At 40.1% G+C, this 27,388-nt stretch overlaps 1 protein-coding gene across 4 annotated transcripts in view; it reads left to right on the top strand.

Moving 5' to 3' along the window:
- The window catches only part of SCAPER (S-phase cyclin A associated protein in the ER), a 406,759-nt gene that overhangs the window by 99,899 nt on the left and 279,472 nt on the right, over positions 1 to 27,388 (top strand). For all 4 annotated transcript variants that reach the window (XM_072628639.1, XM_072628640.1, XM_072628637.1 and 1 more), the window contains 5 exons: positions 3,197 to 3,314; positions 3,582 to 3,693; positions 10,670 to 10,810; positions 17,781 to 17,936; positions 20,049 to 20,191. In XM_072628639.1, the coding sequence (XP_072484740.1) occupies positions 3,197 to 3,314; positions 3,582 to 3,693; positions 10,670 to 10,810; positions 17,781 to 17,936; positions 20,049 to 20,191 (670 nt within the window). The remainder of the gene's footprint in view (positions 1 to 3,196; positions 3,315 to 3,581; positions 3,694 to 10,669; positions 10,811 to 17,780; positions 17,937 to 20,048; positions 20,192 to 27,388) is intronic.

The raw sequence follows: 27,388 nt of genomic DNA, 5'->3' as shown, positions 1-27,388 counted from the left end.
TCAACTCTTCTGAGAAAGAAAAATAATAAAATAATTATGTTAATTAGAGTGACCACATCTAGCTGTGTATAGGTTTTAGGGGTTTGAGAAAAGCTGCCTGGCAGCATGGTATTTGTTGTTTGGAGGGGCAAGCATTCATTCTTTGTGCCTTGAGAGACACATAGATTGTGGTGATCTTTGGCCTGGAGAGCAGAATTGAATCTTGTGTAAGAGTTTGATAGGCAGGTGCCCAGTCTTCATGGGACAGACTGAAAGTTAGGGGTGAAGACTGTAAGATCTGCTCAACAGCAGTAGACAGTGTCTCTTCTCACCTCCCCAAGACATCTCAACTTGAGCTAGGAAGGACTGGTGAGCAGGATGTCATAACTGAAAAATGGAACAAGAAGAGAAATTAAAAAGGGGACCTGAAAGAAGGGCTGTGAAAAGCCACGGGCAAGGTCAAGGTGGGCCACCTTTAGACAAGCCGCTTGGACCAGAGCTGCTTTACTTGTGTTCTCCCAAAAGGCCTCTTCTCTTTCCCCAGTAACAAACACTATAGTGTATACTTTGTTGATTCATTTTACCTATTTCCTGTGTCTTGATTTTGCCTCAGAGTAGGTTGGTATTAGCTAGAGAAACACAAAACTTTAAATTAATCCAAAGAGCCTACACTTTTCTCCAAATCTTAGGGGATTTCTAAGTGAGCTCTGCACTACTGTGTTTTTAATAACAACTTTTTGTCTAATATAATTGTAAAACAGCTGAGGAAGGGACAGTATTGACCTGAGGGCCATTCTTTTGCCCCTAGACTAAAAGTGAGGTAGTGCTGTAACAGGGTGCGGCTAATGAAATCTCCAGCCTTACCCTCGGCCAGGTCCTCATCAAGTCATGCTTAGATTGTTTCTATAGTCCTCTGGTTGACGTGCCTTTCTCAAGTCCCTCCCCATTCTAACATGTCCTCCACTCAGCTGTCAAATTGATCTTTCTAAATTACAAGATGTTGTCACCCCCTCTCCCCCATCCCAACCTGTCTACTTCCTATTTCTCCATTATTCTTGCTTCTTACAAGCGCGCCCTCCCTCCCACCATCCTATGACGCTGTCTTCCTAGTGCTCTTTTTCCCCTCATCTCCCCTACCAAACTTCGTTGAAGGCTTGACTAAAATATTGCCTTTTGTAAGACTCTCCCCAGGCTTCCTTAATGCTAGTGCCAGTTGGTCAATAAACATTCATTAAGCACCTACTATGTGTCAGGCCCCATACTAAGTGGGGGGTACAAGTGCAAAAAGAAAATCAATCCCTGCCCTTAAGGAACTTACAATCTAAGGGAGGAAGAGTCTACCCAAAAGGAGACTGAAAAGCTGGGGAGTGCAAGGAGGGAAAGTACCCAACCAAGGGTCCAGGTGGAGAATCAGGAAAGTCCCAGAGTTGTAGTCGTGCAGCCAGGTGAGAAAGGCTGGCATGTCTGAGCTGAGCTCACCCTCCAGCCAGAGGCACTTTGGAGGGGAGTGATGAGGTGGAGCAGTAAGGCCCGGAGAGTGGCCTCCCTCTGTCCATCATCTCCAGTCTGTATTGAGACATCCCTGGATGCTGCCTCTCCTTTTGCGTGTAAGCTCTGGAAGATCAGCCCTGTCTTCTGCTCTTAGCAGAGTGGAAACGGGAAGCCTTCCTGAGATAAACCAAGGGTCACTGAGATTTACTCCCCTTCTGGATGGGAGTAGGCAACTGAACAGTAAGTAGCTTCTTCAGTGCCACTAGGACAGCTAGAGGGAGCCATGGGGTACAGAGTGCAGGGCCTGGAGTCAGGACGACTCATCTTCATGAGTTCAAATCCAGCCTCATGTGCCCAGTTGTGTGACTCTGGGCATATCACTTAACCCTGATTGCCTAAGTTTCCTCATCTGTAAAATGAGCTAGAGAAGGAAATAGCAAACTATGCCCATATCTTTGCTGCAAAAACCCCAGATGGGGTCACAAAAAGTTGGACATGACTGAAAAACAACTGAACAATAACATTGCCACCCAACAGTGTTCATATGTGTATGTCTATTGGTAGACATGTGTATTTATGAATATGTATGTGTATTTTGTATGTGAGTGTATATCTCTATATATTTATTTATTTGTATGCTGCAGGCATTGTGTATATCCTTTTCTTGGTTCTGCTAATTTTGTTCTGATCTTCTAGATGTTCAAACATCTAGATATGAAGTGGCCCCTAGAGGGAGGTTATCTTTTCCAACTGCCTAATCTTACAGATGAGGAAACTGTCATGTAGATCTTTGATCTTCCCATGTTCATACAAATTCCTTATGTTCCTTATTTATTACTCTTGCCTCATCTGAGATCATGATTGCAATTCCCGCTTCTTTAGAGTCAGCAGGATATAATACAATACGAAATTATAACATAGCATAACATAACATGAGAGGATGTTCCTATTCCAAGTGATTTATTGTGAAAAGGAACTCATAAGTGAATTCAGGCAAGATGGAGGGATTTTCTGAGTGTGCTGTCCCCTAATTACAGCAAATAATAGAAGTGAAAAGGCCCCAGATTCAGAAAACCCACGATATCAAGAAGAACATAACTGAAAGAACTTGTCACAGGGTAATTTTTGCAGAATGATCAATGGACCAGCTCACAAGTCTCTCTGTCACTTCTCTCTCTCTTTTCTTTTGCCCCAAATGACCTGGCTTCTCCTGGCCACCTCTTCTTCTTCACCTGGCCCTCATGGTTAGGGCAGTTCTGAACTTTCAGGGGTGGTGTAATTACAAGTACCTGTTTATAGCAGAGGGGAGGCATTTGCATCACTACTCCCAGAGTGTCTGGTGGCCTGATCACTCTGCGGGCTTATTCCTTTTCACTTAGCCTTCCTTATCCCACATTGTTTTTTCTGTAAGAATTACTTTGCGGTGAGTTTTTTTTTGGTTTTTTTTTTTACTGCTCCTCTTTCTTGATGTTATCAAGTTTTTGTTTTCTGGGGCTCTTCTATTATTTAGTATGGTGATGGGCGAGTTTCCACTAGGATATCTGTCACTATCCCATCTTCCTAGAATTCCTTTAGAGTTTCTTTTTACAGTAAATCTTCAAGTAGGAATAGATGTTGTCTTTTCAAATAGTCAGTTTCAAAGTCATGATTTTCAAAATGATATGTTTAGACAAGGTTGTTCTCTAATAACAAAAACAATTTTTAACTGATTTTTAACTTGGAACAGCTCGGGAGTCATGGCGTCAGAATACATCCTGGGGCGATATAGTTGAGGAGGAACCTGCCAGACCGCCGGGACATGGGATTCACATGCATGAAAAGCTTTCCTCGCCCTCACGCAAAAGGTTGGAGCTTTTAAACCTGATTTAATATCCTTTCTATCAAAAGAAACTGGCCAACCCAAAGCATTAAAAAGTTGTCACTTAATCTTTTAAGGCCCCTTGCCCCTGAAAAAATGCTGACACATTCAGAACTGCATGACTAAAATAAATAAGATGCAAGCAAGAACAAGCTTTATTTTCCAATAAGTTTAACTGCTGATTTGAGCATAGACTTTTTTCATTGAATCTACTAAAGTGCTTGTCCCTTGTTTTTTCCTAATGTGTCAACAGGACAATTGCAGAATCTAAGAAGAAACATGAAGAAAAGCAAATGAAAGCCCAGCAGCTAAGGGAAAAACTACGTGAAGAGAAAACATTGAAGCTTCAGAAACTATTAGAACGGGTAAGCTTTCTTGTCAGGGTAAAAGGGAGTTCCTTTCTTGGAGAAGGTGGTGACTGGTTCTCAAGCTCTGGCTTGTTCTCTGGTCCCCGTCAGACCCTTTGTCATGTCAGCTTCTCTTCCCAGCCTGCTGCAGGAGTGATCCTGTAGGCTTTTCTTGCCTACCCTTGTCTTTACTAGCTCCAAGCCATCCTCCCACAGCCGCCACATTAGCTGACCATGTCATGCCGCTGCTCCTTGACCTCCTGGATCAAACATAAACTCTCTTCTCAGGGTTTAAAGTGCTATATAACCTATCCCCTTCCTACTTTTCTCATCATGTGACAATGCCCATCTCTCCAGAGCCATCTTCTGTCCAGCTGTTCCAGCCTGTGGCAGCACAAGATTTCACTTCCCAACTCCTTTGCCCTCTTTCCTCCTTCCCTCTCACCAGCGCACTCTTCCTTTCCCTGGCTCCTTCAAGACTTCTTCAGTGGGCCTTTCCTAGTCATTCTCTTTTTAGACAACCTTCATCTATTCTGTATGGTGTACCCAATTATTTACAAATCGTCTCCACCACATTAGAATGTGAGTTCCTTGAGGGTAAGAACTATGGTTTTTTGCTTAGCACTTATCACAGTGCCTGACATTGAGGTGCTTAATAAATGCTTGTTGACTCAATGAATGTATACATAAAAACTAAAACAAAATTTCCAGAAAGTAAAAGTAGTTTTTATTTACTTGGATCTATTTATATAACAGCTGATATTTATGTACTGCGTTCTCTTTTGCAAAGATTGTATATACTCTATCTTAATTGATCATCATAACAGTGTCAAGGGGTGGGTGCTCTAGATGTTATTATTCCCATTTTAAAGATGCAGAAACTGAAACTTAGAGAGACTAAGGAATTTTTACTCATGGTTGCTGAGCTGTTAAGTACCTCTGTTACTTTACTGAGTTATTCTGCCTCTTCATTGAGGTAGGCTATGGGTCAGGAAGGTGCATTCACACACTGTGTCCAGAAATGGGTATACAACGTGGTTAAGGGGTTAAGATTGTATGATTATGGAGGGTTGATGTTAGGTATCTAGTAGTCTTTAGGATGTAAGAGGGAAGCAGAACTAAGATCACAGAGTAGAAAGGAGAGGGTGTAGCCTATCCAGAGAGATCTAGAAAATGTACCAACTAAAGCCTCTTGGAGATTCCAAGGAAAAAAATCAGAGTGAGTCATATTTCCAGGCCAGTATAGAGAGACAGACAGAGAGGTCTGTGGACATTGGAGACATAGTCTGGCCAGGGGTCTGCTCCCTGGAGCATTCCATTGCACAGAAAATAGAAGAGGACCAAGGCACTGGGCAGAAAAAGACCCCCAGGACATGCAGGGGGACATCAGCCTCATACATAACACAGGCACACGTGCCAACCAACAGTTCTCTCATTCACTATCTAGTTGCTTGCTGGTGACAGATCCAGCGCAGACTAAAGAAGTGATGTGTGACAAGGGGCCGTGTCCTAAGCTAAAGAACCATTGCAAGCTCTAGGCTGTGTACGGAATGAGGAACAAGAGCAGAAGCGAGTGGTAGCTGTGTGGTTTGACCCCAGGATCTTGGTAGGTGATCTCCAGTGTGTTCTGAAGCCTACAGCAGCATAACTAAGGTACACATTGCAGAACAAAGGGTAGCTTGAAGTTTTGTCAGTCACAACCAGCAGGTTGATTTCCAGCTGCCTGATGATAACTGAGTCCAGCAATGATCTCCTGGGATTCCAGTCATTGACAGGCCAACAGGTATGTTGCACATATTAAAAATCAGGTTAGGAACTTGCAGAGCTCACACTGAGCGGGTGATGATTAGACTTTTACCTGCATCACATCGCATCACTGTGGGAGCACCAAAAGCTTGCTGGTCCCTAGCCTGAGCTGTCCCTGAGACCGTGGAATAATACAGTACTCCTTATTCACAAAAAGCAGCCTAAGGACCAAAGAGGACAAAAACTCAGCCCAGACATTCCCCTCAGACATATGCACAGCCTATCCTAAACATAGAGTCCAGAGTCATGAGGTGGTCTAGAAGAATGAGCAGGCAAGCAGAAAGATCCTTAAGACACAAATAGAGATGATGAAAAAGACTCAAAAATATTTATATGCAAAGTGTTAAAGTAAAACACAGTTTGGACATAAATTCAATTAGAATTCCTAGGGGAGATGAAGTAAGAGTATAACAAAAAGAGCTAAAGATATTTTCAAAATGAAATGAGATTGCTAGAGATAAAAAGTACACAGGATCACACAGAATTTAGCAGCCACTTTTAGAGTGGAGAGCTTGGAAAATGAAATTCAAGAAGGTGAGACATAGGGAATTAAAGCCAAGAATAGCTTATCTTACAAAACTGACTGTAATCCTACAGGAGAAAAAAAAATGGATCTTTAAGGAAATTTAGAGTTAGTATGCATTTTAGGGGGAGGGTTAAAGTCAGTTCCTGATAAGGGTCAGAGCTGGATAGAAACTTTGAAATACAAATCTAGGAGTCCAAAGAAGCATGGAAAGGAAAACATGAGGGAGCAATCATAAGAGACTAAATAAGGAGAAACTGTTTACATTCTAATATAAGGAGATGATGCCTGTATCCCACTGGAAGTCTATATTCATCAGGGATCATAGAGGGAGTCTAATTAGAGGGCCTAGAAATGGTTCAGTTATGTTGTGATGATGGTAAAAGAAGAATAGAAAAGAGGAATACTTTGGGGACAGGGCGTAAGGGAGAGTAAGAATGGGAAAATTATCACATATACTTAGGGCATACAAATCAAATTCTATACCAACTAGCAAGAAGGGGTGGGGCGGAGAGGATGACACTTAAACCTTATCATCGGAATTGGTCAGAGGAGTGATATACAGGGGTAGCTTCATGTATAAATATATTTCAGTCAGTAGGGAAGGGAGAAGGGAAAAGGCAATAAGAAGAAAGGTAATTTGAAGGAAGGATTAGACTTACTACAATTCTTGAAGAGGGAGTGAAACAAAGAGAAGGAAAAGTTAAGAGAATAGAATGGCATGAAATACACAAAAATCATAAGCATGAATGCTATAAACTCATGCATAACATGGAAGGGAATAGCAGAATGGATTAGAAAACACCCTTGAAATAGAAAGTTGCACACAGAATTAAAATAAAGGCTATGCTTTAACAAGGCTAAAACAAAATCTATGCTTTGGCTGAAGAAAAAAGGCAGAGGTGACATTCATATCCCAGAAAAAGTAAAGCCAAAATAGACTTTGATTACAAGATATAAACTGGAAGGTTTTTGGTTGTGGTTTTTTTGTTTGTTTGTTTGTTTTTTTGTTTTTTTTTTTTTACTGAAAGGTACCATCAACATGAATGAATTAATATCAATACTAAACATAAATGCTCTGAGTGACGTAGCATCTAAATACTTAAAGGAAAATTTAAATAAGCTATAGAGAAAAGGAGTAAAACTATGACAGTGGATGATCTCTGTTTACCTTTCTCAGACCTAGATAAATCTAACTTTAAAAAAAACTTTTTCAAAGACCTGAATAGAACTTTAGAAAAAGTAGATGTAATAGAACTCTGGAGATTATTCAGTGGTAATAGAAATATACCTGTTTCAGCTGTGCACAGCACCTTTGGGGAAAAAAATTGATCATATTTTAGGACAGAAAGATATAAAAAGCAGAAGTGTTAAATACATCTTTTACTGACCATAAAAATTACATTCAGGAAATGACTTTTGAAGCAAAATTTTAAAATGAGAGATGAAATAGCAATGCTAAAGAATGGATGGGTTAAAGGACAAACCATAGAAACAGGCAATAGCTTTATGAAAGGTGATGACGACGGTGAGACAAAATATTGAGATTTAAGTACATGGGTAAAGCAGAAATTTCTTCCAAAACAGTGATCTTGAAAATTTAAGATGATGTTAAAAATAAAAAATTGAAAACAAAAAATTAAATTAATTAATAAAAGTTGGAGCTGTTTGTTTGTTTGTAAAAATAAGCTGTTAGCTAAGTAGATTAAAAAAAGGAAAGAAGAAAACTAAATGACCAATATCAAAAATGAAAAGAATGAATTAACAATCATTGAAGATGCAACAAAGAAATTATTAGGGTCCAATTATATGTCAGTAAAACTGATCATCTAAATGAAATGGATGAATACTTTTAAAAATATGAAATGCCCAGATTAATGGAACAAGAAATCAAAGACTTAACCTAGTCTTAAAAAGAAAATTAACCAAGCCATAATTATACTCTTGTCCACCAAAAAACAAACAAAAGAACCAAATGGATTTACATGTGTATTCTATCAGACAGTTAAAGAGAAATTAATTCCAAACTACATAGATAGTTTTGAAAAAAAAAAGAAAAAAGCTAAATAAATCATATCAAATTGATTCAAATATGGTCTTGATGCCTAAGCTAGGGAGAGTCAAAACAGAGAAAAAAATTATAGACCAAAATCCATAATAAGTATTTATGCAAAAATTTACATAAGTAAGGAGACTGTAATAATATATCACAAAGATTATACGCTGTTATGCGTTTGAATTTATATCAGGAATGCAAGACTGGTCCATTCTTAGGAAAACCATCTATTGGAGCAAGCACTCTCTATTTAATAAAAACTATCAGGAAACTCTAAAGCAGTCTGGCAGAAACTAGTTGTAGATCAATATCTTTTGCTGTCTACCGAAATAAACTCCAAGGGGATATAGGCCTTAACCATAAAGGATAGCATTGTAAACAAATTAGAAGAGTAAGGAAGAAATTACGCATTAGGTTTATTGATAGTGCAACAATTTATGACCAAATGAGAGAAAGGAGATCGCAGAAGATAAAATGAATGATGTTCATTACATATGACTTAAAAGTTTTTGCATAAACAAAATCTGTGCAGCTAAAAATAGAGAAGCTGGCAAAGGGGAAGCAAAACACTTTGCAGCAAGTTTTTTTGAACATTTTATTTCTGATGTACATAGAGGGAACTGATTTATATTTATAAGAATGATAGCCACACCCCAACTCATTGATGTTCCAGTGTCAACTGTGCAAGGCTTTTTTTGCGGGGGGGGGGGGGGCAGGTGGCCCAAGGCAATCGGGGTTAAGTGACTTGCCCAGGGTCACACAGCTAGTAAGTGTAAAGTATCTGAGACTGGATTTGAATTCAGGTCCTCCTGACGCCAGGGCCACTGCTCTGTCCACTGCACCACCTCGCCATCCTGAGTCTCATTTTCCTTAGAAGTTTACTCTAACCTTTTTGTGTTGGTAAGAGATATATTTTTAGTATATATAAATATGATGTATATTATTAGAGATAAACCTATATGAACTATACCCTTACATTTGGTATATTTTTGTGTATTCTTTTTATTACAGATGAAATCTCTTTAGAGATAAGAGAGAGTCAGAGAGAGAAAGAGGAGGGAGACAGAGAGGTGGGGATAGGAAAGAGAATTAAAGAGAGAGAGTGAGCAAAGAAGTGTGCCAGCCCATTGATACTCATGGATTAAGTATTTCAAAGTTGTCCTTTCTTTGAATGTTTTTCTTATGTCTTGTGGAAGATAATTAAATCCACACTATGTCATTCTGTAATACTGAACTGGTCCTAGTGGGGTTCTAATGTATAAAACTGATTTCAAATTCCAATACTAAACACAAAAGGAAAATTGTTTGAAGACCTTTGATTATCAGCAGTTGAGAGACTTTATCATTATTTTTCATTTTAATCATTTATCATAAAGAGATGAGGCTCTGATAACTCATGGTAATGAGCTATGCATTTTTACTTTAACCTGTTTTTGGCTGAGTGCCACGCTGATATTATTTCTTTTCATCTTCATGGTAAAGCTGAAATAGAAATTGTTCATTTTTCATTCTGTTTCAGAATGTCCTTGCAAACCAAGCCAAGGAATTGTAGAGTGATGGAGAAAGAAGGAACATTAGGAGCTACATGGTCCAACCCCTGGTGTCATATGGTTTTCCCTAATACCACCATCTTATATTTGTATTAGGGCTTTATGGTTTTTAGAATGTTTTTACATGTATTGTATTCTTCATGAGTCTGTGAGTGGTGGTGAAAAAGACAAGTATTATTACTATTTTACCACTGAGAAAATGGAAGTTTGGAGAAATAAAGGCATTTCAAGATTCTGTGGCTTTATAACTGCTCGAGCTAGGAGGAAGGTGGAATAGAAAGAGGGTAGAATGAAAAGTCAGAATGCAAGTCCTCTTCAGAAAAGGAGTCTTCTTCAGACTCTGAAGCTTCTTCTGACTCTATATTCTGTGCTATTGCTATTCCCCCTATTTCTGCATCTTTTGCAGAGAGACATTTGATAGGTAGAGGCCATTTGAGGTAGTGGTAAGTCTATAGATGTAGTGACTTAAGTCAAATGACCTGGGTTCAAATGTAGATTCTTCAACTTAAAAGCTGAGTGGTCCTGAGCAAATTACTGTAACTCTGGGCCTCACTTTTCTTATCTATACATTGAGAGCATGGAACTAGCTAAAGAACCCTGTGGGGCCTCATTGATCTCCTTTGTTTCTTGTTATGTTTCTGATTCCTGCTCACTTATAAACAGAGTGCATGTTCCTTTTTCTCTAAAATATCCCTTTAAACACACAAAAGTAACTGTTGTGTCTTCCCACAATCTTCTCTTAGCTAGTCTAAATACCTCTAGTGTCTTAAATCATTGTCTCTACAACATGACTTCCAGCGATGTCATCATTTTCAAGACATCAAAGTGATGAATTTTCTTGCTTGAGAAACATGAAATGAGGGTGTTGGAGATGTGTGGCAGCTTTAGGAGGTGTGAGGAGAGAAACCTGTCTGACCATAGATACTCTCCAGTGGGTTCTGTTCCTTTCCTTCATTATGAAACAAGAATCAATAAAAGGAAGATGACAAAACTGTTAACTTGTGTAAAATAAAGAAGACTGAGGGCCACATTTTTATGAATAATGTTAACTCTGCACAGGAGAAAGATGTCCGGAAGTGGAAGGAAGAGTTACTGGATCAGCGACGGAGAATGATGGAGGAGAAGTTACTTCATGCTGAATTTAAGCGGGAAGTACAGTTACAAGCCATCGTGAAAAAGGCTCAAGAAGAAGAAGCCAAGGTACCTTTCAGGGCAGTGAAATTGGTCATTTTCTTTTTTCTTTTCTTTTCAAGATACTATTGTCCTTTTTATTAAAATTGGTCATTTTGAAAAGGTTATGAATAAGGATCATCTTTCTCCAAATGTGTGTATAGTTTTTCAGATTGTATTCTTTTGAGGTGTTTCTGTTTGTCTCAGGTGTCAGGGGCACTGTGAATACCCCTACATTGTCACCTTAAATGGCTACCATCTTTGCGAGTCACTGGGGCCAGCCCTTTGGTGAGGAATCTCTGTCTTGGGCTAGTCTGGGCTTCACATCACAAACACAAACCCCTATCCTGGGCCTGCCAGAGCTTCAGCTTTGCTGGCCCTTTGGGGATTCCAGGGTCACTTCTGTGCTGCTCTAAGTCAGAATAGGACTTTAGTGGAAACTTAATTTTTTTCCCTTCTCTTCTACCTGCCCAGATACCACAAGGAAAGCTGGAACTGTCTTGTCAAAATATTCATTTGTTGAATGGCAGAAATATGTGAATATTGGCATTCTATTTCACTTACTGGCTTTTTTTCACTTGGTTTAAATAGATTCAAATTTGATTAATTTTCTAACACATTACCTTCATTATTATTTTTTATGCTGATGTGGCTTTTGTAATCAAATTAAGGAAATTGTGGCTTACATAATTCCCATCTAGACAGATGTTAAAACTCCTGAATTTACATATCCCGCATGAGTGAGATTGGCTGACCGTTTTAGCTCCTTTATTCTTATTAATTCAGTTTAATTGAGCCAGAAGGCTTTAATGAAGTACTTACTGCTGGAAAATATAGTCAGGAGACCCTGCTGACAATTTTTGCCTAGTGGGTTCTGTAACTTCCCGTTGTTGGTTATTCACTGGTCTTGGAAATTCATTCTCTGAATGAGTTTCTGTCAATAAACTACACATACACAAAAAATCTACCATGTTTCCTCTTCCTTCATTAGTTCCATAAATTTAAAACTGATATCTTTCAAGTAGAATTACACATCAGATGTAACCAGCTTGTGTACAATGATGTTACCACCTTCTCATTCAGTATTGCCTTTAGCAAGTGAAAGAAAGTTGCTGTTCATGCTTTTAGGCTGTCTTAGTTTTGTATCGGGCATTTTCTTGTTGCTTAAAAATTGTTACCACTATTTTATTTAAGTATAATGTTTCATATTTCTGAAGAGGTTCTAATTCCCAGTTGTCTTATAAGCCTTATGATACAGATAATGTATTTGTATTACTTTTTAGTTAGTTAGAAGGTTCCTTTCTAAATAGCATAATGCATTTGGTTTTCCATTTTTCCAGTATTTCTACCCACATATCAAGCTTGGCCTTTTTTCCCCTTTGGATATGGCCAAGTATGTTAATTAAATTGGTGTTTTGTACTCATAATTTTTTAAAATGTTAGTTGTTGAAGTAAATTATTGTTGATTTTCAACTCCTTAGTGTATTTTTGGATGGTGATAATGCCAAGAATTTCTAGAGTTCACCTAAAATACTTTTCTCACTAATAGCTCCATAAGAGTGGTACAAGTGTTATTGCCATTTTACGGCTGGAGAGATTGAGACCAAGAGAAGAATGATGTTAGTGGTTCATAAGTGGTGGTGTCTAGACTGGTCCCATCCATGTCCACCTGGTCTTTTAATTTTATAGTTGACAGTGACCATCCTTGGAAACAAAATTGTTCCAAACCTAATTGTACCTTAGATTCATTATCTTCTGCTGCAAAAGGTGACTTTAGGTTTTTTTTTTCTATGCTTCTATAAATTCATTCATTCAAGATTGGAAAATGCCCCTAGCAGCTTATGGGAAAAGATGTTTTATTAGAGTCTATTAAAGGTCTGTATAGTTTTAAAAAGGCAGTTACATTAAAGTTAGTAGTGTTTCATATGCAAATATTTACTTAAACATTACTACAAATCAATAATTTACAGATGAAATATCTGTGGAAATTGTATCTATACTTATGTTAGTTTGTTGTTTAGAACTTAGAACTGCTTTTCTCTTAGAAACAGTATTATAGGTTGTAGTTTGATTCTCAAGTTAACCCACAAGTGTACAGCCATGATAGACTTGAAGTATATTATTCATTCTCCATTGAAAGTCTCCTCTGATGACTTGTGGCATGCAAGTGAACTTGGGTTCTTCAGAGCTATGGCAGAAGTACATAAATGTAGACAGGTTCTGAATCTAGAAAGGCTGGAAACAGGGCCTGTGATAACTTCTGTTTCTTATTACCTGCGGACCAGTGTAGCTCATCACCATGAAGACTGAGGAGCAGATGAATTTTTTATTTGGCCATAGAAACCCATGAAAACTTAGACAGAAATAGGCTATGATCTGCATTGGTGAAAGGTAGTAACCACACCAATGAAATCACCAATCTTTGTAGTATTGAAATAAGTAATCATGAAAAAAGATCTTTTGAAATAGAAGAAATATTGTACTGATAATTTGGATTTATGGTATCATCAGTGTGAGAACTTCTTCCAGCAGTACAGATTATACAGCTCCTCCACTCTCTCTCATTTTGTGATTTTTTGTCATGTTTTTATGTAAATCTGCTGCAAAAATGTTGCCCCAGTATCTGGATCTGGATAGCCTGCTCAGTGGTTACCCTTGGCCCTTGCTATATTACCAGCTCATTTCCTTTCACGTCAAACGCTCCTCTCTCTCTCTCTCTCTCTCTCTCTCTCTCTCTCTCTCTCTCTGAGGTTTCCTTTGTTTTTTTCTCTTTCCTCCAACTTTATTTATTTTCGATTTTCAACAATCACTTCCATAAATTTTAAATTTTCTCCCACCCTCCCCCACCCATGGCATGCAATCTGATATAGTTTCTACATTAACATTCTTATTAAACACATTTTTACATTAGTCATGTTGCATAGAAGAATTAAAACAAATGGGAGAAAACATGAGTAAAACAAAACTAAACAAACCAAACAAAACAAAAGAGAAAATAGTCTGCTTTCCTGAATGTGAATGGCATTTTGGATCATGAGTCCTTTGGAAATGTTTTAGGTCCTTGCATTGCTGTAAAGGACTAAGTGTATCAAAAACAGTCCTCGCACGCTGTGGCTGTTACTGTGTATAATGTTCACCTGGTTCTGCTCATTTCACTCAGCATCAATTCATATAAGTCTATCCAAGTATTTCTGAAGTACCCCTGTTCATCATTTCTTATAGAACAATAGTATTCCATTATATTAATATACCACAACTTGTTTAGCCATTCCCCAATTGATGGGCATTCCCTTGATTTCCAGTTCTTGGCCACCACAAAAAGAGCTGCTGTACCTATTTTTGTACATGTGGGTCCTTTTCCCACAAATATTTCTCTTGATGTTTTCTATGACAATTATCCTTCTGAGTTCATTGTTGGCAGTCTATTGTAACTGCGTTATGCCTGCTCTGTACTTCTCCACTGCCATTTTAGTGGCTTTAATTCTTTAGAGGAGTGGCTTTCCATACATCATAGATCCTGAAAAAATGTTTGAAAGATAGTCCTTTGTTTCAGGTAGAACTTTGAGGTCATTGAAACACTATTTAGTTTCTGAAAGTCAGCACAGCCTACTCTCCTTCTCTTTGATTCTGGGTCTAGTTCATTGTCTGTCTTCAGCATCTAGAACTAGGCTTAGGTGACTAGGGCTTTGCCCCAAGTGGGAAATGTTCTTTAGGGTGAAAAATTCAGAAGGTTCTGACAATAGCTGTGTGTGTTCGTCCTTCATTGCCGAAGAAGACCATGCCATCAGAGAAATGATGACATGACTTGCACTTGACTTTGTTTTGATTGGGGGAGGGCTATACAGGTCACCAGCCTCACTTCTCCTCCAGAACCATTTGAATCCAGTGACTAGATACTCATCAGGATGACTGGCGATGACCCAGGATGAGGCAGTTGGGGTTAAGTGACTTGCCCAAAGTCACACAGCTAGTGAGTGTCAAGTGTCTGAGGTGAGATTTGAACTCAGGTCCTCTGACTCCTGCACTGGTGCTCTGTCCACTGTGCCACCAAGCTGCCCTTTTTCAAGGAAGGATGAGTGGGGTCAGGGCCCCGTAGTGGGGCAGAATATGGTGATAGGATGGTGAGAACAGGATAGGAACAGCTCAACCCTAAGGTATCTTCCTCTGTCAGATGAACTTCATTCTGTCTAGCATGACACTTAAAGGATTTCAGGGTAGTTGACTTTTTAAACTCTGTTTCTCAAAAGCATCTCTTGGCTGTCTATTGTCTTTCTGCTAGTAATCAGGCTTCTTAGATGCCACTAGAGAAACAACTGACCTGTCACTTTGATATGAGGAACAATCAGCTAAAATGGAATCTCCCAGAAGGTTTGTTTCCTGGTTGGTTCGGGAAAGGATATAGGGAAGGTAGACTCCCAGTAGAAGACTTGTGGTCTCCTTGAGTCTGTTCCTATTGGTCCTGGAGTTCTGTGGTTCCTACCTCTCTGAATGAGATGATACTTGCCATGACCCTAATATCACTTGTTTTGTGTCAGGTTTGTGGGACTTGTCCTAGGTGTAGAAATTCCTAATGCTTTCCTCCATTTTTCCAAGATATATGGTCTGATAGACCAGCTCTATGAGTCATCCATCCAATCTGGAAAGAATTCATTTTTTGCTTTATTTTCTTGTGCATGTAGTTGAGCTGAATTCTTTTTCTGTGATTATGGATCTCTCTTAGGAGACTTTCCAGCTTCCAGAGCTTGATGCAGGAAAAAAATGTCCTTCCTAAAGAAGAACGTCTAGAAGACCTCACTTTCTCTAGGTTGGACTCTGCATGATGTAATTGTGTCTGTTTTTATGGTTGTCTTTTTACAGATACTCACTGTGAGATCTTCGGTAAGATGACTATGTTTCTGTGGTCTGCGTCACCAAGGACCTGTGGTCTGATGGTCTGTTCTTTTGTCATTGTTCTTGTTCCAACTCATGAATTTGGTTTCTGTTAAGAAATTCATGTTAATTTCTTATTAAATTCTTGACTGTCATTCTGTACACACAAAGTCTATTTCAAGGCTTCCCAGCAAACTTCCCTAGGGCTGTGTGGACTTTGGTGAGGAGGCTCCCTCCTCTCAGCAATCCTTTGCCTTTGTCATATTCAACCTAGATTTTCATGGAAATGGTCTCTTCTTTTCCTACCTGTTTAACCACTCCTTTGCTAGATTTTCATCCAGTTCCCACCAGCTAATCATGGGGACCCACAGGACTCTGTCCTGGGACCTCTTATCTTCTCCGTTTTTTATGTTTCACTGGGGGAATCTCATCGACTCCTGTGGATTCAGTGATCATCTCTATGCTGATGATTCTCAGATCTACTTATCCAGCCCTAACTTCTTTGTTGATCTCCAGTCTTAAATTTCCAGCTGTCTTTTGAATGTCTTCTTGGATAACTGCCCTGTAGACATCTGAAACTCAGCATATCCAAAGTTGAGCCCATTTTCTTTCCCCGCAAACCCTTCCTGCCTCTACACTTCCCTCTTATTGTTGAAGTTATCATCATCTCCCCAGTCACCCTAGCTTGCACCCCAGGTGTCTTCCTTGTCTCCTCACTACTCACCTCTCTCTGTCACCATCTGTCACCAAGGCCTTTGATAACCTTTGTAATGAGTCTCTAGTATGCTCATTTTTCTGACATAACTCCAATCCTGATAAAGACCTTTATCACCTTTTGCCTGCTGGCCTGCTGATTGTTCTACCTGTCTCTCCAGTCCAACCTCCACTTAGCTGTCAGAGTGATCTTCCTAAAGTGCAGCTGTCACATGTCACCTCCTGTTCCGTCAACCAGTGACTCCGTCACTTCTAGGATGATATATAAAATCTTCTGTTTCACATTCGTAACCTGGCTCCTTCCTACCTTTCCAGTCTTCTTATATCTGTGTGCCAGGCCCCCCCCCCCCCCCCCCCCACTATTAGCTATGAGTGATTAACATTGAAGTTTCATTTATTCTGTGAATACAGTGACATTGGTCTTAAATAAGATATTTCATATCTCAGCTCCAGGCATTTTTCTGGCCATCTCCCATCATGCCTGGAAAGCTCTCCTTCCTCCTTTCCACCTCCTGGCTTCCTGGACTTCCCTCAAGTTCTATCTGTAATCCCACTTACTAGAGGAAGCCTTTCCCAGGTCCCTAATTCTAGTTCCTTCCTTCTTTTGATTATTTCCAATTTATCCTGTCTATGGTTTGTACATAGTTGTTCATGTTGTATCCTTCCTGTTAGAATTACCTAAAGAAAAATGGCTGTTCAGCCTTTTTGTTTCCTTAGCACTTAGCATAACTTCTGGAAAACAATAGACACTTAACAAATTTTTTTTTACTAAAATTGATCTTAATTGTAGAAAAAAGGAGTAAAATTCCAGAAGCAGGCAGTCAAATGGTGATTCTTAGTAAGCCTAGTCTTCTGTTTGGGGTATATACATGTTATCAGGAACTGCTTACATAGCTTTATGTGTTAGTTATGGCAATGTCCATAAGTGTAAATGTGTATTTAAAAGGGTCAGTCTGTATTTCCTGGTTTGGGGATCTTGTAGGTTCCTACCTTTTGTTTTGAGATCCACTCCTGAATGCTCATTAGCATACTTCCGTTGGTTTCTAAAGGCTATTTGGCATTTTCTTTTGGTGGAGAAGTTACATATTCTTGCACTAATGACTTCATTTTGGAAGACTATGCTATGAAGGGCCCATCAAACTTGAACTTCAGATGGAGGACAAATGACCTTCCTAAAGTGGGGTCTTGTGAACAAAGACCAACCTAAGTTCAGAAAAGCTTATTGTTAGAAGTTAGTTACAAGATCATCATTTCCCCCACAAATTCATAACAGATTTTTACTAAGGTATTCACGAGGTGAGGTGGTCTGTATCCCCAAGGAGGTATCCATTGCTGATTAGATCCCTATTAACTTATATTCTGAAATTGGCTAAATTCACTTTGAAAGTCATTGAGTCATCCATTGCTTTTATTACAGGTAAATGAAATTGCATTTATAAATACCTTGGAAGCCCAGAATAAACGTCACGATGTGCTTTCTAAGCTAAAAGAATACGAACAGCGGCTGAATGAATTACAGGAAGAACGTCAGCGAAGACAGGAGGAAAAGCAGGCCCGGGATGAGGCAGTGCAGGTAAAATCTAGCTTTGAGAGCTCAGAAATAGTAATTACCTAGAGTAATTAACTTTAAATTGGTACAACTTAGAGTCATTGAGTTATCTGAAGAAATACTCTAAACTTGCTTTTCCAGAGAAAGGCCATCTATAATTCCACCTCACTCCCTGGAGGAGCTGGGATGTCTCTTCTCTAATGCTATTGGGCAAGACCCCAGTGAAAGTGTTTCCCCCTAGGACTGGGGGCTAGCTAACTGTAATACAGAACAGAAGGAAAACATGAGAGAGGTTTTAAAATTCTTAGGTTGGAGATGTCAGCCTGGAGCTCAGGAGTCTGATGCTGGGGATACTGGTTTGGGAGACAAGTGGAGAGAGGTTATTATTTCTGGGCATTGACTTTTTTTATGTCATTTTTTCCCCTGCCAAGCTCAACCCCCTCTCCTTCCTGCCCCCCAACAATACTGAGCCCTTGTGTCCTGAGAACTCTGTTGAACCCCATGCCCAACATAGGTTCTTTTCTGCCCATTAGTTTGTCTTCTCTCTGTTGTGAGGGAGAGGTCTTCTTTCTTAGTCCTCTTGAACCACAGCTGATTATTTCATTGATCAGTTCTTAGTTCTTTCAGAATTGTTCATTTTAAATATCTATCGATGTTATATCACTGTTCATTTCACTCTATATCACTCCATGAAAGTCTGCTAGGCAAGTAAAGTAAGAAAGCATCGATTATATACTGATTAAGCACCACTTGTGTGCCAGTTACCGTGCCACTCCCTCTATGGATACTACCTCATTTGGTCCTCATAGCAATCCCCATGACATCAGTTTCTTTGAAAGCATCTTTTTAGGAACAGAAGGTATGCCTAAGGAAGAAAAGAAAGAAGAGACAGAATAGGCAGGGTCTGATCCCTGGGGACACTCTTGCAGAGGGAAGGAGGAACACTATGAACCAGTGAAGGAGATTAGGGGGTATTTAGTTAAGTCACAAAGGACAAAGCTTGTGGAGAATGTTCAAGGGTCAAACCAGATTAAATAATAGCATTTGTAGCTCACTGCAAGGTTTGCAAAGCTTTTTACAAACATTATCCAATTTTATCCTTACAACAACCTTGAGTAGGAGGTGTTGGGTTTTTTTTTCCATTTTACACATGAGGAAACTGAGGTAGAACTGGTTAGGTGACTTCCTGATGAATATTGAGTGTCTAAAACTGGATTTGAACCCAGATCTTTTGACTTTTGCTGACACATGCCTCTTCTGTCAAATGCTCTACACAGTCCATGTATTTCCTCTTGTGATGAAGTCCTTGTAATGGTGATGGGGCAGGATGGTGTCCAGAACTAGGATTTCATGTGTGGACACTCCATTAGTGTAGATTGCAGCTCCTTTCTCAGTTACAGGGAGTTGCCTGGAGGTGCTTAGAAGCTCAGTGACTGGTATGTGTTAGGGGCAGTCAGCTCTCTGTTTGCTCCTTATGCTACTTCTCAGCAATGAAGAGAGTAAACTTTGTGTGGGGGGCCTTTCATCTGTGCAGTGAGGTCAGCCTTGTTTTGTGGGTAAAGAAGCCAAGCCCCAGAAAGGAACGGCAGTGACTTGTTCAGAGCCATGGCCCAGTGTTGGTGCACCCACCTCCAAACCCCCTCCCTTCTGCTGCCTGCCCCATGAGCTGGACACACTCAGTGGTGTTCAGACAGCAAGTTCTCTGAAGGGTCTGTTATGTAGAAGGTACTAAGAGAGTCAGTCAATAGGCCAGTATTTATGGAGTGGCTACCAGGGGCAAAGCACACACTTCAGTGTGTGTGCTCTGTGCTTCAAAAGCATGATCAAGGACCCACAGAATGTATACAATCTCATTAAGTAATTTTGTATTACTAATTTATCATATTAGGTTATTAGATTAATAATTTTGTGAGTAAATACTTTTGTTGCAGCAAATCACTTAGGAAGAATAAGTTACTTTAGATGTATTTTGGCCTTTGGGTTTGGTTTGCCACTGTTTGGAATGTGTTACCTGTGACTAAGGCAGAAATCTACCACCGTATAATTAGTCTCTTAGTCTGTGAAAAGAGTTGGGATGGCATTCATTATTTTTCAGTTGAAAATTAATATCTTTTGAAACAACGATTTTGACATTAGGAACGCAAACGAGCTCTGGAAGCTGAGCGGCAGGCTCGCGTGGAAGAGCTGCTAATGAAGAGGAGAGAGCAGGAGGCGCGTATTGAGCAGCAGAGACAAGAGAAAGAGAAAGCTCGAGAGGATGCAGCCCGGGAACGAGCCAGGTAGCCCCCTCCCCAGGGTGGTAATGGTGATGGGCTCCCCCTGAGCTATGTTTGAGTGCTCCAAAATGCTAATCCAATTTATCAGAAATTCTATTACTGCTCTGAAAAACTGTTGAAGAATTTCCCTGGATGAGTGTGCAGTAATTACCCTCTGCATCCTTCCACATGTTAGTATTGAAATTACAGTGTTGAGTGTCAGCCCCAGTCCCAATACTGGCACTCCAGAATTCTCAAATTCCTTGCTCTGAAGTCTAGTCTTACTAGGGTTACTAGTCTGTACCCCTCAGAGGTCAAACAAAAAGGAAGAGGATCCATGTGCACATAAATATGTGCACTCTTTTCATAGTGGCAGAGAATTGGAAATTGAAGGGATGTTCATCAACAGGGGAATTGCTGACCAAACCATTGCACGTGTATATGATGGAATCTTACTGTGCTATAAAAAATGATAAAGGCTTTGGTTTTAGAAAAATCTGGAAAGACTAATACGAGTTAATGTAAAGTGAAGTAAGTAGAACCTGGGGAATGAGCAGTAAGAGTTGGAGGCAGAATTAGGGTACCTAGGCACTGGGCCTTTGGCTATCTCTCACAAACAATACTTCTCTTTTTCCTGAGTCTTTGCACTGACCATCACTGATGCCTGGAAGGAACTCTCTCATTGGCTTTACTTTATAGAATTCTTTATTTTCTCTAAGAATCTGCTGAAGTCTTCCCCATCCTAACAGCGACTAGTGACCTCCCTGCTGAGCATTCGTTTTGTATTTGTTGTGTATGCACTTACATACTTATGTCTTTTTCCCCTGATAAGCTGCTTTAAGAAGAATGATTTAATTTTTGTCTTGTGTACACATATATATATCTGTAGCCTAGGCCAGAGTGTGGCACATGAGAGACACATAAATTCTTATTAATCATTTTAACCTTTTAAACCATTTACAGATAATCAGTTACTAACACTGGACTTGAGGTTAAAACCTAGGAGATCTACCTTCTGGAATATGTTGGGTTCTGTTGTAAATAAATGGTTCATTTTCTGTTTCCCCAAGTAGTAACAGAATATTCACATTCTTGGAAATACATATGAGAATGGTGGCTGCTTCCTTAGACTCATGGTCACGTAGAGCATCTTTATCAATCCTTTCTTCAGCTTGAAATTTCTTGATTGCTTAAAAGTCAGGAAGAATAGGAGCCTTATTTTTTCCATTCTTATCTAAATTATTAAAGCAGTTTTTGAGCTTCATTCTCTCACTAGAAATCATGAATGCTTACTTATTTTAAACCAAACATTTTCAGAATCATGTTGTTCATTTCAGTAGGAGCATCGCTGAAAATTATTTTCATATAAATACTGTTATACATGCATATATATATATATATATATATATATATCGAGAGAGAGAGAGAGAGAGAGAGAGAGAGAAGGTGTAAATGTGTTCTTTGTTGCCTATAAAGGAAAGAAAAGGTTTGTTTATCAAAAGTAATTAAATTTTCATAGATATTTTAGATAGCTTGGCAGTGAAGCTTTTATTCATGAAAACTTTTAACATTTGAAAATGTGCCCTTTAAGTGAAGCTGAATCAAATCAGCATCTGAGCTCTGTATTTGATCTAGTATTTGGCAAGAAAATAAATGATCTGTCTTTGTTTTATGGTGTTCAAAAACATTTGTACTTATTTTAGCACCAAGAAAAAGAAAGCAATAAACTTACTTTAAATTAAACTGAAAGTGACAGTATTCTATGTCTAGACCTGAAAGGGAACTCAAAGCTTATCCAGCCCAACTTACTCATTTTACACATCAGAAAACTGAGGCTCAGGAAGGGTGATTGACTTGCCTGTGGTTATGTAGTTTATAAATGTCAGAGATGGAATTTGAACTCTGATCCTTGGATTCCAGGGCATATTGCTGCTAGTTTTCACAAACTTCACTTTGTTACTTCTCTTCTATTCACTCCTTTCAGCTGCATGGTCATATATTTTGTCTTATTGTCATCGTTAGAATCTGTTTTTTGAATGTCATGGTAATTGCTACTTTTTTTAGAATATTTCTTTTGATCTAGTATATGTGGAAACTGGTACTTTTTTCTTTTTTAGGCAATTGGGGTTAAGGGTCTTGCCCAAGGTAACACCATTAATAATTGTCTGAGACAATATTTGAATTCAGACCCTCTTGATTCCAGGGCCAATGTGCTCCATCCACTGTACCACCTAATTGTTGGGTTGTCAGGAGGTTATTAAGAGGTCTGTCAAATATTAACCAAGTGCTAGAAGTGAGACTTAACCAGCAAAAAGTAGGTCTGCAGAATCAAGGGTGACCATCAGAACCATTATGGAAATAAGAGGCAACAGTGTAGGAATGTGCATCCACTCTGTAATATTTGTGTTTGTTGACCTGAGTATGCTCTCAGTCAGCCTACAGGAAATGAATTTACATTGTCATACAGCTACAAAAAAGAGTTTATCAGCAGAGTGATACAAAAAATGATAAATATTAAATGAAAATAGCAAGATAATGTCTTTTCCCAGATCCACTTCTAACTGAACTCCATGGACAAGATGACAAGAAAATATGAAAAAGATAATAATCTTAATGCATCAAAAATTCTCTTTCCTTCATAAATTAACAGATTGTGTACACAGTGCCCTTTGGTCATAGTTCCAAATTGCTCTCCAGAATGGTTGGATCAGCTTACAGCTCATCCAACAATGAATTAATATTCCAGCTCTCCCACATCTTCTGCAACATTTATCATCTTCCTGTTTTGTTGTGTTAGCCAATCTGATAGGTGTGATGTGGTACCTCAGAGTTGTTTTGATTTGCATCTCTCTAATCAGTAGTGATTTAAAGCATTTTTTTCATATGATTCTACATAGCTTTAATTTCTTCCTCTGAAAACTGCCTGTTCATATCTTTTGACCATTTATCAATAGGGGAATGACTTGCATTCTTGTACATTTGACTCAGTTCTCCATATATTTTAGAAATGAGACCTTTATCACAGACACTAGTTGCAAAAATTCTTTCCCAGTTTTCTGCTTTCCTCCTAATCTTGGTTGCATTCGGTTTATTTGTGCAAAAACTTTTCAATTTGATGTAATCAAAATTATCCATTTTGGACCTCGTAATGTTCTTTCTCTCTTGTTTGGTCAAAAATTCCTCCATTCTCCATAAATCTGATAAACACACTATTCCTTGCTCCCCTAATTTGTTTATAGTATCAATCTTTATACCTAGATCATGTATCCATTTGGACTTTATTCTTGTGTACAGTCAGGCATTGGTCTATGCCCAGTTTCCGCCACATTGTTATTCAGTTTTCCCAGCAGTTTTTGTCAAACCAGGGAAGATGTAGTGAACAAAGGAAAAAGGGAGATGGGAGGTTTAACTAGAGAAAATTGACTCCCCAATTTCACCATCAAGTCCCTTCCTAACAAAGGGGCAGGGTCAGAGGAGGGCATAAGGAAGAAGTGTTTAAACAACAGATTCTCAAGTAGGCTGGGGAAGGGGTATGTCTGGAGACATTCCTTAGTTTCCCCTTCAATGCCCATGACCCGAGGGGTCAGGGGACAGGTAGGGCCAGGGTGACTGATTAAAGCAGAGAATTTAGCCATGTTAAAGTGAGTAACCTTATCTTCAGCCTCTGGTTTTGCCCAGGGCTTGGTGAGAGAGGTGGAGAAAGTGGGAGCACTGGCAGTACCCAGGCTTTCCCGTTGTTCCAAGTCTTGAGAAGACTGGAGGACAGGGTATTGGGGGGCGGCTCCACCACTTTTCCAACCTGAGGGACAATCTTTCCTCCAGTGTCCCTCCTGGTCACATGGGCACGGTTCCACAGGTGTTGGTTCCTGGGGCTCCCTCTGGGGGGGCGCCCTGGAGGGGCATTCCTTGGACCAGTGACCCTCATTGTGGCAACGAAAGCAGGTGTCCCCACTGCCCAAGTAGCCAGCCTTCCTCCAAGGGGGCACCCTGGAGGGGTGCTCCCTGGGTCTTTTCCTGGCCAAGGCAGCAGACAAGAATTGCATGCTCCCTGGCCCTTGGCCCTTCTCCTTCGTTCTCTTTCCTCTGCTGCAACTAAACCTCTGTTGTTAAAGACTCCAAAGGCTGTCTCCAGTAACTGGGCCTGAGGTGTTTGGGGTCCCATTGCCAATTTCTGCAGTTTCCTCCGAATATCTGGGGCAGACTGATTAATAAAATGCATGCTAAGGATTGCTGCCTCTTCTATGGAGTCAGGATCCAAATTTGTATGCTTTTTAATAGCTTCTACTAGCCGGTTTTGAAAAAGGGCAGGGTTTTCCTTTTCTCTCTGTGTAATTTCCCTAATTTTTTGAAAATTTACTTGTTTTTGAAATGCAGTTTTTAGGCCTCCTAACAGGCAAATTACCATAAAGTCTCTCTTTCCCCTGTCCTCACTCTTTTGATAGTCCTATCTGGGGTCACTTGTGGGAACAGCAGCTGTTCCTGGGGGGTATTTTATGGGATTATTGCTAGCCATATGATACCCAAACTTTTGGGCATGTTCCCAAATTCTCCCCTTTTCCTCAACGGTACAAAAGAGAAAAGAATATGCAGATCCTTCCAAGAAAGTTCAAATTGTAGGGATATATCCCTAGAACCCTCAGTAAACCTAGTGGGATCTTCCAAGTATCTCCCCAGTTTCTCTTTAATCTGGGTGAGATCTGAAAGAGAGAATGGAACCTAACACCCTGGTTGTCCCACTGGGTTGGGTGGGCACTTCTCTCAAGGGAAACAGCCCAGACAGCCCAGTGGGGACAGGGGCTTGTGGAGGGAGATAGGAAGTCCCACTTCTTGTGAGGGGGGGGTTAGGGAATGCCTGCTGAACTGGATTAGGCTGCAGGGCCAGGGGATCTGGCTGGCAAGGGGAAAGATCCGCTGGTACCTGAGGAAGAGTAGGGAACAAAGGGGGAGATGCCCCAGAGAATGCCACAGGAGCAGGGCCTAAGGCCTGAGTGAATATTGCCCCAGTGAGAGGGGCTGCAGAGGGAGGCACCCCAGCCAAGGCCTGTAGTTGGGGCCTGAGATAAAGTCCCCAAGGAGGGGTGGGTTATGGGTAGTGATACTGTAGAGACTGTCGTGGGGGTGGGGCCTGAGGTCTGAGTGAATGTTGCCCCAGTGAGAGGGACTGCAGATGGAGGCACCTCAGCAAGCCCCGTAGCTGGGAACTGAGCAGGGGTTGGGAACAGAGATAGGGGAGGAAGTGAGGCCGAGACCCTAGGAGCCATAAACAGGGGGTCATCCAAAACATCCAATTCACCCCCATTTCCTTTTTGTGGGGCGGCTCTAGCTACAAGCATCTTACAATCTTTTCTGAGAATGGGGTCCTGAGAGAGTTTGACAAAGGCCCTTACATAAGATATTTCTATCCATTTTTCCTTTTGGAGACAATATAATTTTAACTGTAAAAGGGTATTGTAAAGTCCCAAACATGGGCCACACTTCGTTGTCCTTCAGGTGATACTGAGGCCAAAGTGTTGCAAAAGAATACCAACTTTTTCTTTTTAAGTTGTTTTAGAGAAGCTAAATTTTTTCCAGTTTTGTAAAAGACAGCCCTAAGGCGAATTCCTTGGAATTGATGAATTTTGACCCATTTCTTGGTGTGGGGCTGGAAGTCCGCCCCCCCTCCTTAAAGGAGGATGTGGAAGTAAGCCTTGAGAAAAAGAAAAAAAAACACAAGAGGACAAAAATAACCTAGTTTTCCCTGATTTCCTTGTGTCCAGGAAATCCAAAGGATTGGGCACCACTTAACTGACGTTTCTCTAACCTTCTAGTGCCCAGAAAGTTCAGAGAATTGTGCTTTGGAGGGTATGCCCAGGTCCACGGCCTCTGGACCAACAACCTGAGTCTCTAACTCTCTAGCGCCCAGAAAGTTCAGAGACTTAGGCACACACTAAAAAGTAACCAAATTTTCCCCGATTTCCTTGCACCCAGGAAATCCAGAGAATTGGCCACCCACTTTATGCCCAGGTCCACTGCCTAACCAATGGACCGACAACCTGAGTCGAGTCTCTAACTCTCCAGCACCCAGAAAATTCAGAGACTTTGCCTGATACTGGGACCTGCAGCCAGGTCTGAAAATCTGCTTCCAAGGTGCTTGAAGAGCAAGTAGGGGATAGGGAGAGGGGGAGGCTTACATGCCTTCCAGTTTTAGCAGAAGAACTTGAGATTAGCAGCTTTTCATGGTCAGGGAACCATAAATGGTGAGGCTGAGGGGTAATCGTGGACCCCAAAACACCAACAGTCCGGGTCGTGCTCGAATGAATTCGACTCAAGCCTTCTTAAAGCCCAAGAAAACAAAGTTTATTAAAGATTCACCACATTGGGCTGCCTCTTAAGGAGCCTAATCATTGGTAAGGCTTGTATTCACAAGCAGGCCAGACACAATCCCAGCTAGACAGAGTCTGAGCTGGACTGAATCTGAGCCATCATAGGAAGTTAAAGTGGAGAAGTAGAGCATTCCATGATTTCCCAGCAGCTAGGATGGATCCACGGAGTCAGGAGATGAGTGTGGATGTGAGGAGCAAACTGGCCAACGTGGCTGTATCATAGAGTGTGTGAAAGGGAGTAAATATAAGTAGGTTGGAGGATTAGGAAGGGAGCAACTTATAAAGGCCTTGAAATGCCAAATTAAGGATTTTATATTTGATCCTGAAGTTAGTGGGGAGCCAGTTATGTTTATTGAGTAGGGATTTTAGAGTAAAGAAAGGGAAAAAGAGGGGGAAATTACGTAAAGAAAAGAAAGAAAAAGTAGATTTCCCAAACTAAGTAGGGGGCAGGGGAGACCTAATTTAAACAGGGAAGTAAAGGCTTTGTGAATAGAGTCACAAAGAAGCTGGCTAAATAAAATTAATGTAGGGACTAAATCTTGATTTAAAATAGGAAGGGAAACACATGCACAAAGACACACCAGAATACCAAATCACTGCTGGTGTTACAAATGGAGGAAAACATTATCCTGATTCTCAAAATAAATTTTAAGGAATTAAATATTCTAATAAAGCTGAAAGAGTGGTAGAACTGATAAAACAAATCTACGCAATTTTACAGAAAACATTTATGAAAAGAATACATACACAAAATCAAAATGAGAGAGCAAGACAAAATACCAACCAAAACAAAAATAAAAATTTGTACTACAAGTAGAGATAAGTAATGAAATTACATATTTTGCTTTTAAAAGTAGGA

The sequence above is a fragment of the Notamacropus eugenii genome, chromosome 1 (genome assembly GCF_028372415.1).
Source record: "Notamacropus eugenii isolate mMacEug1 chromosome 1, mMacEug1.pri_v2, whole genome shotgun sequence".
NCBI lineage: Eukaryota > Metazoa > Chordata > Mammalia > Diprotodontia > Macropodidae > Notamacropus > Notamacropus eugenii.
The sequence above is the reverse complement of the archived record's forward strand: the minus strand, read 5'-3'. Positions and strand labels throughout refer to the sequence as shown.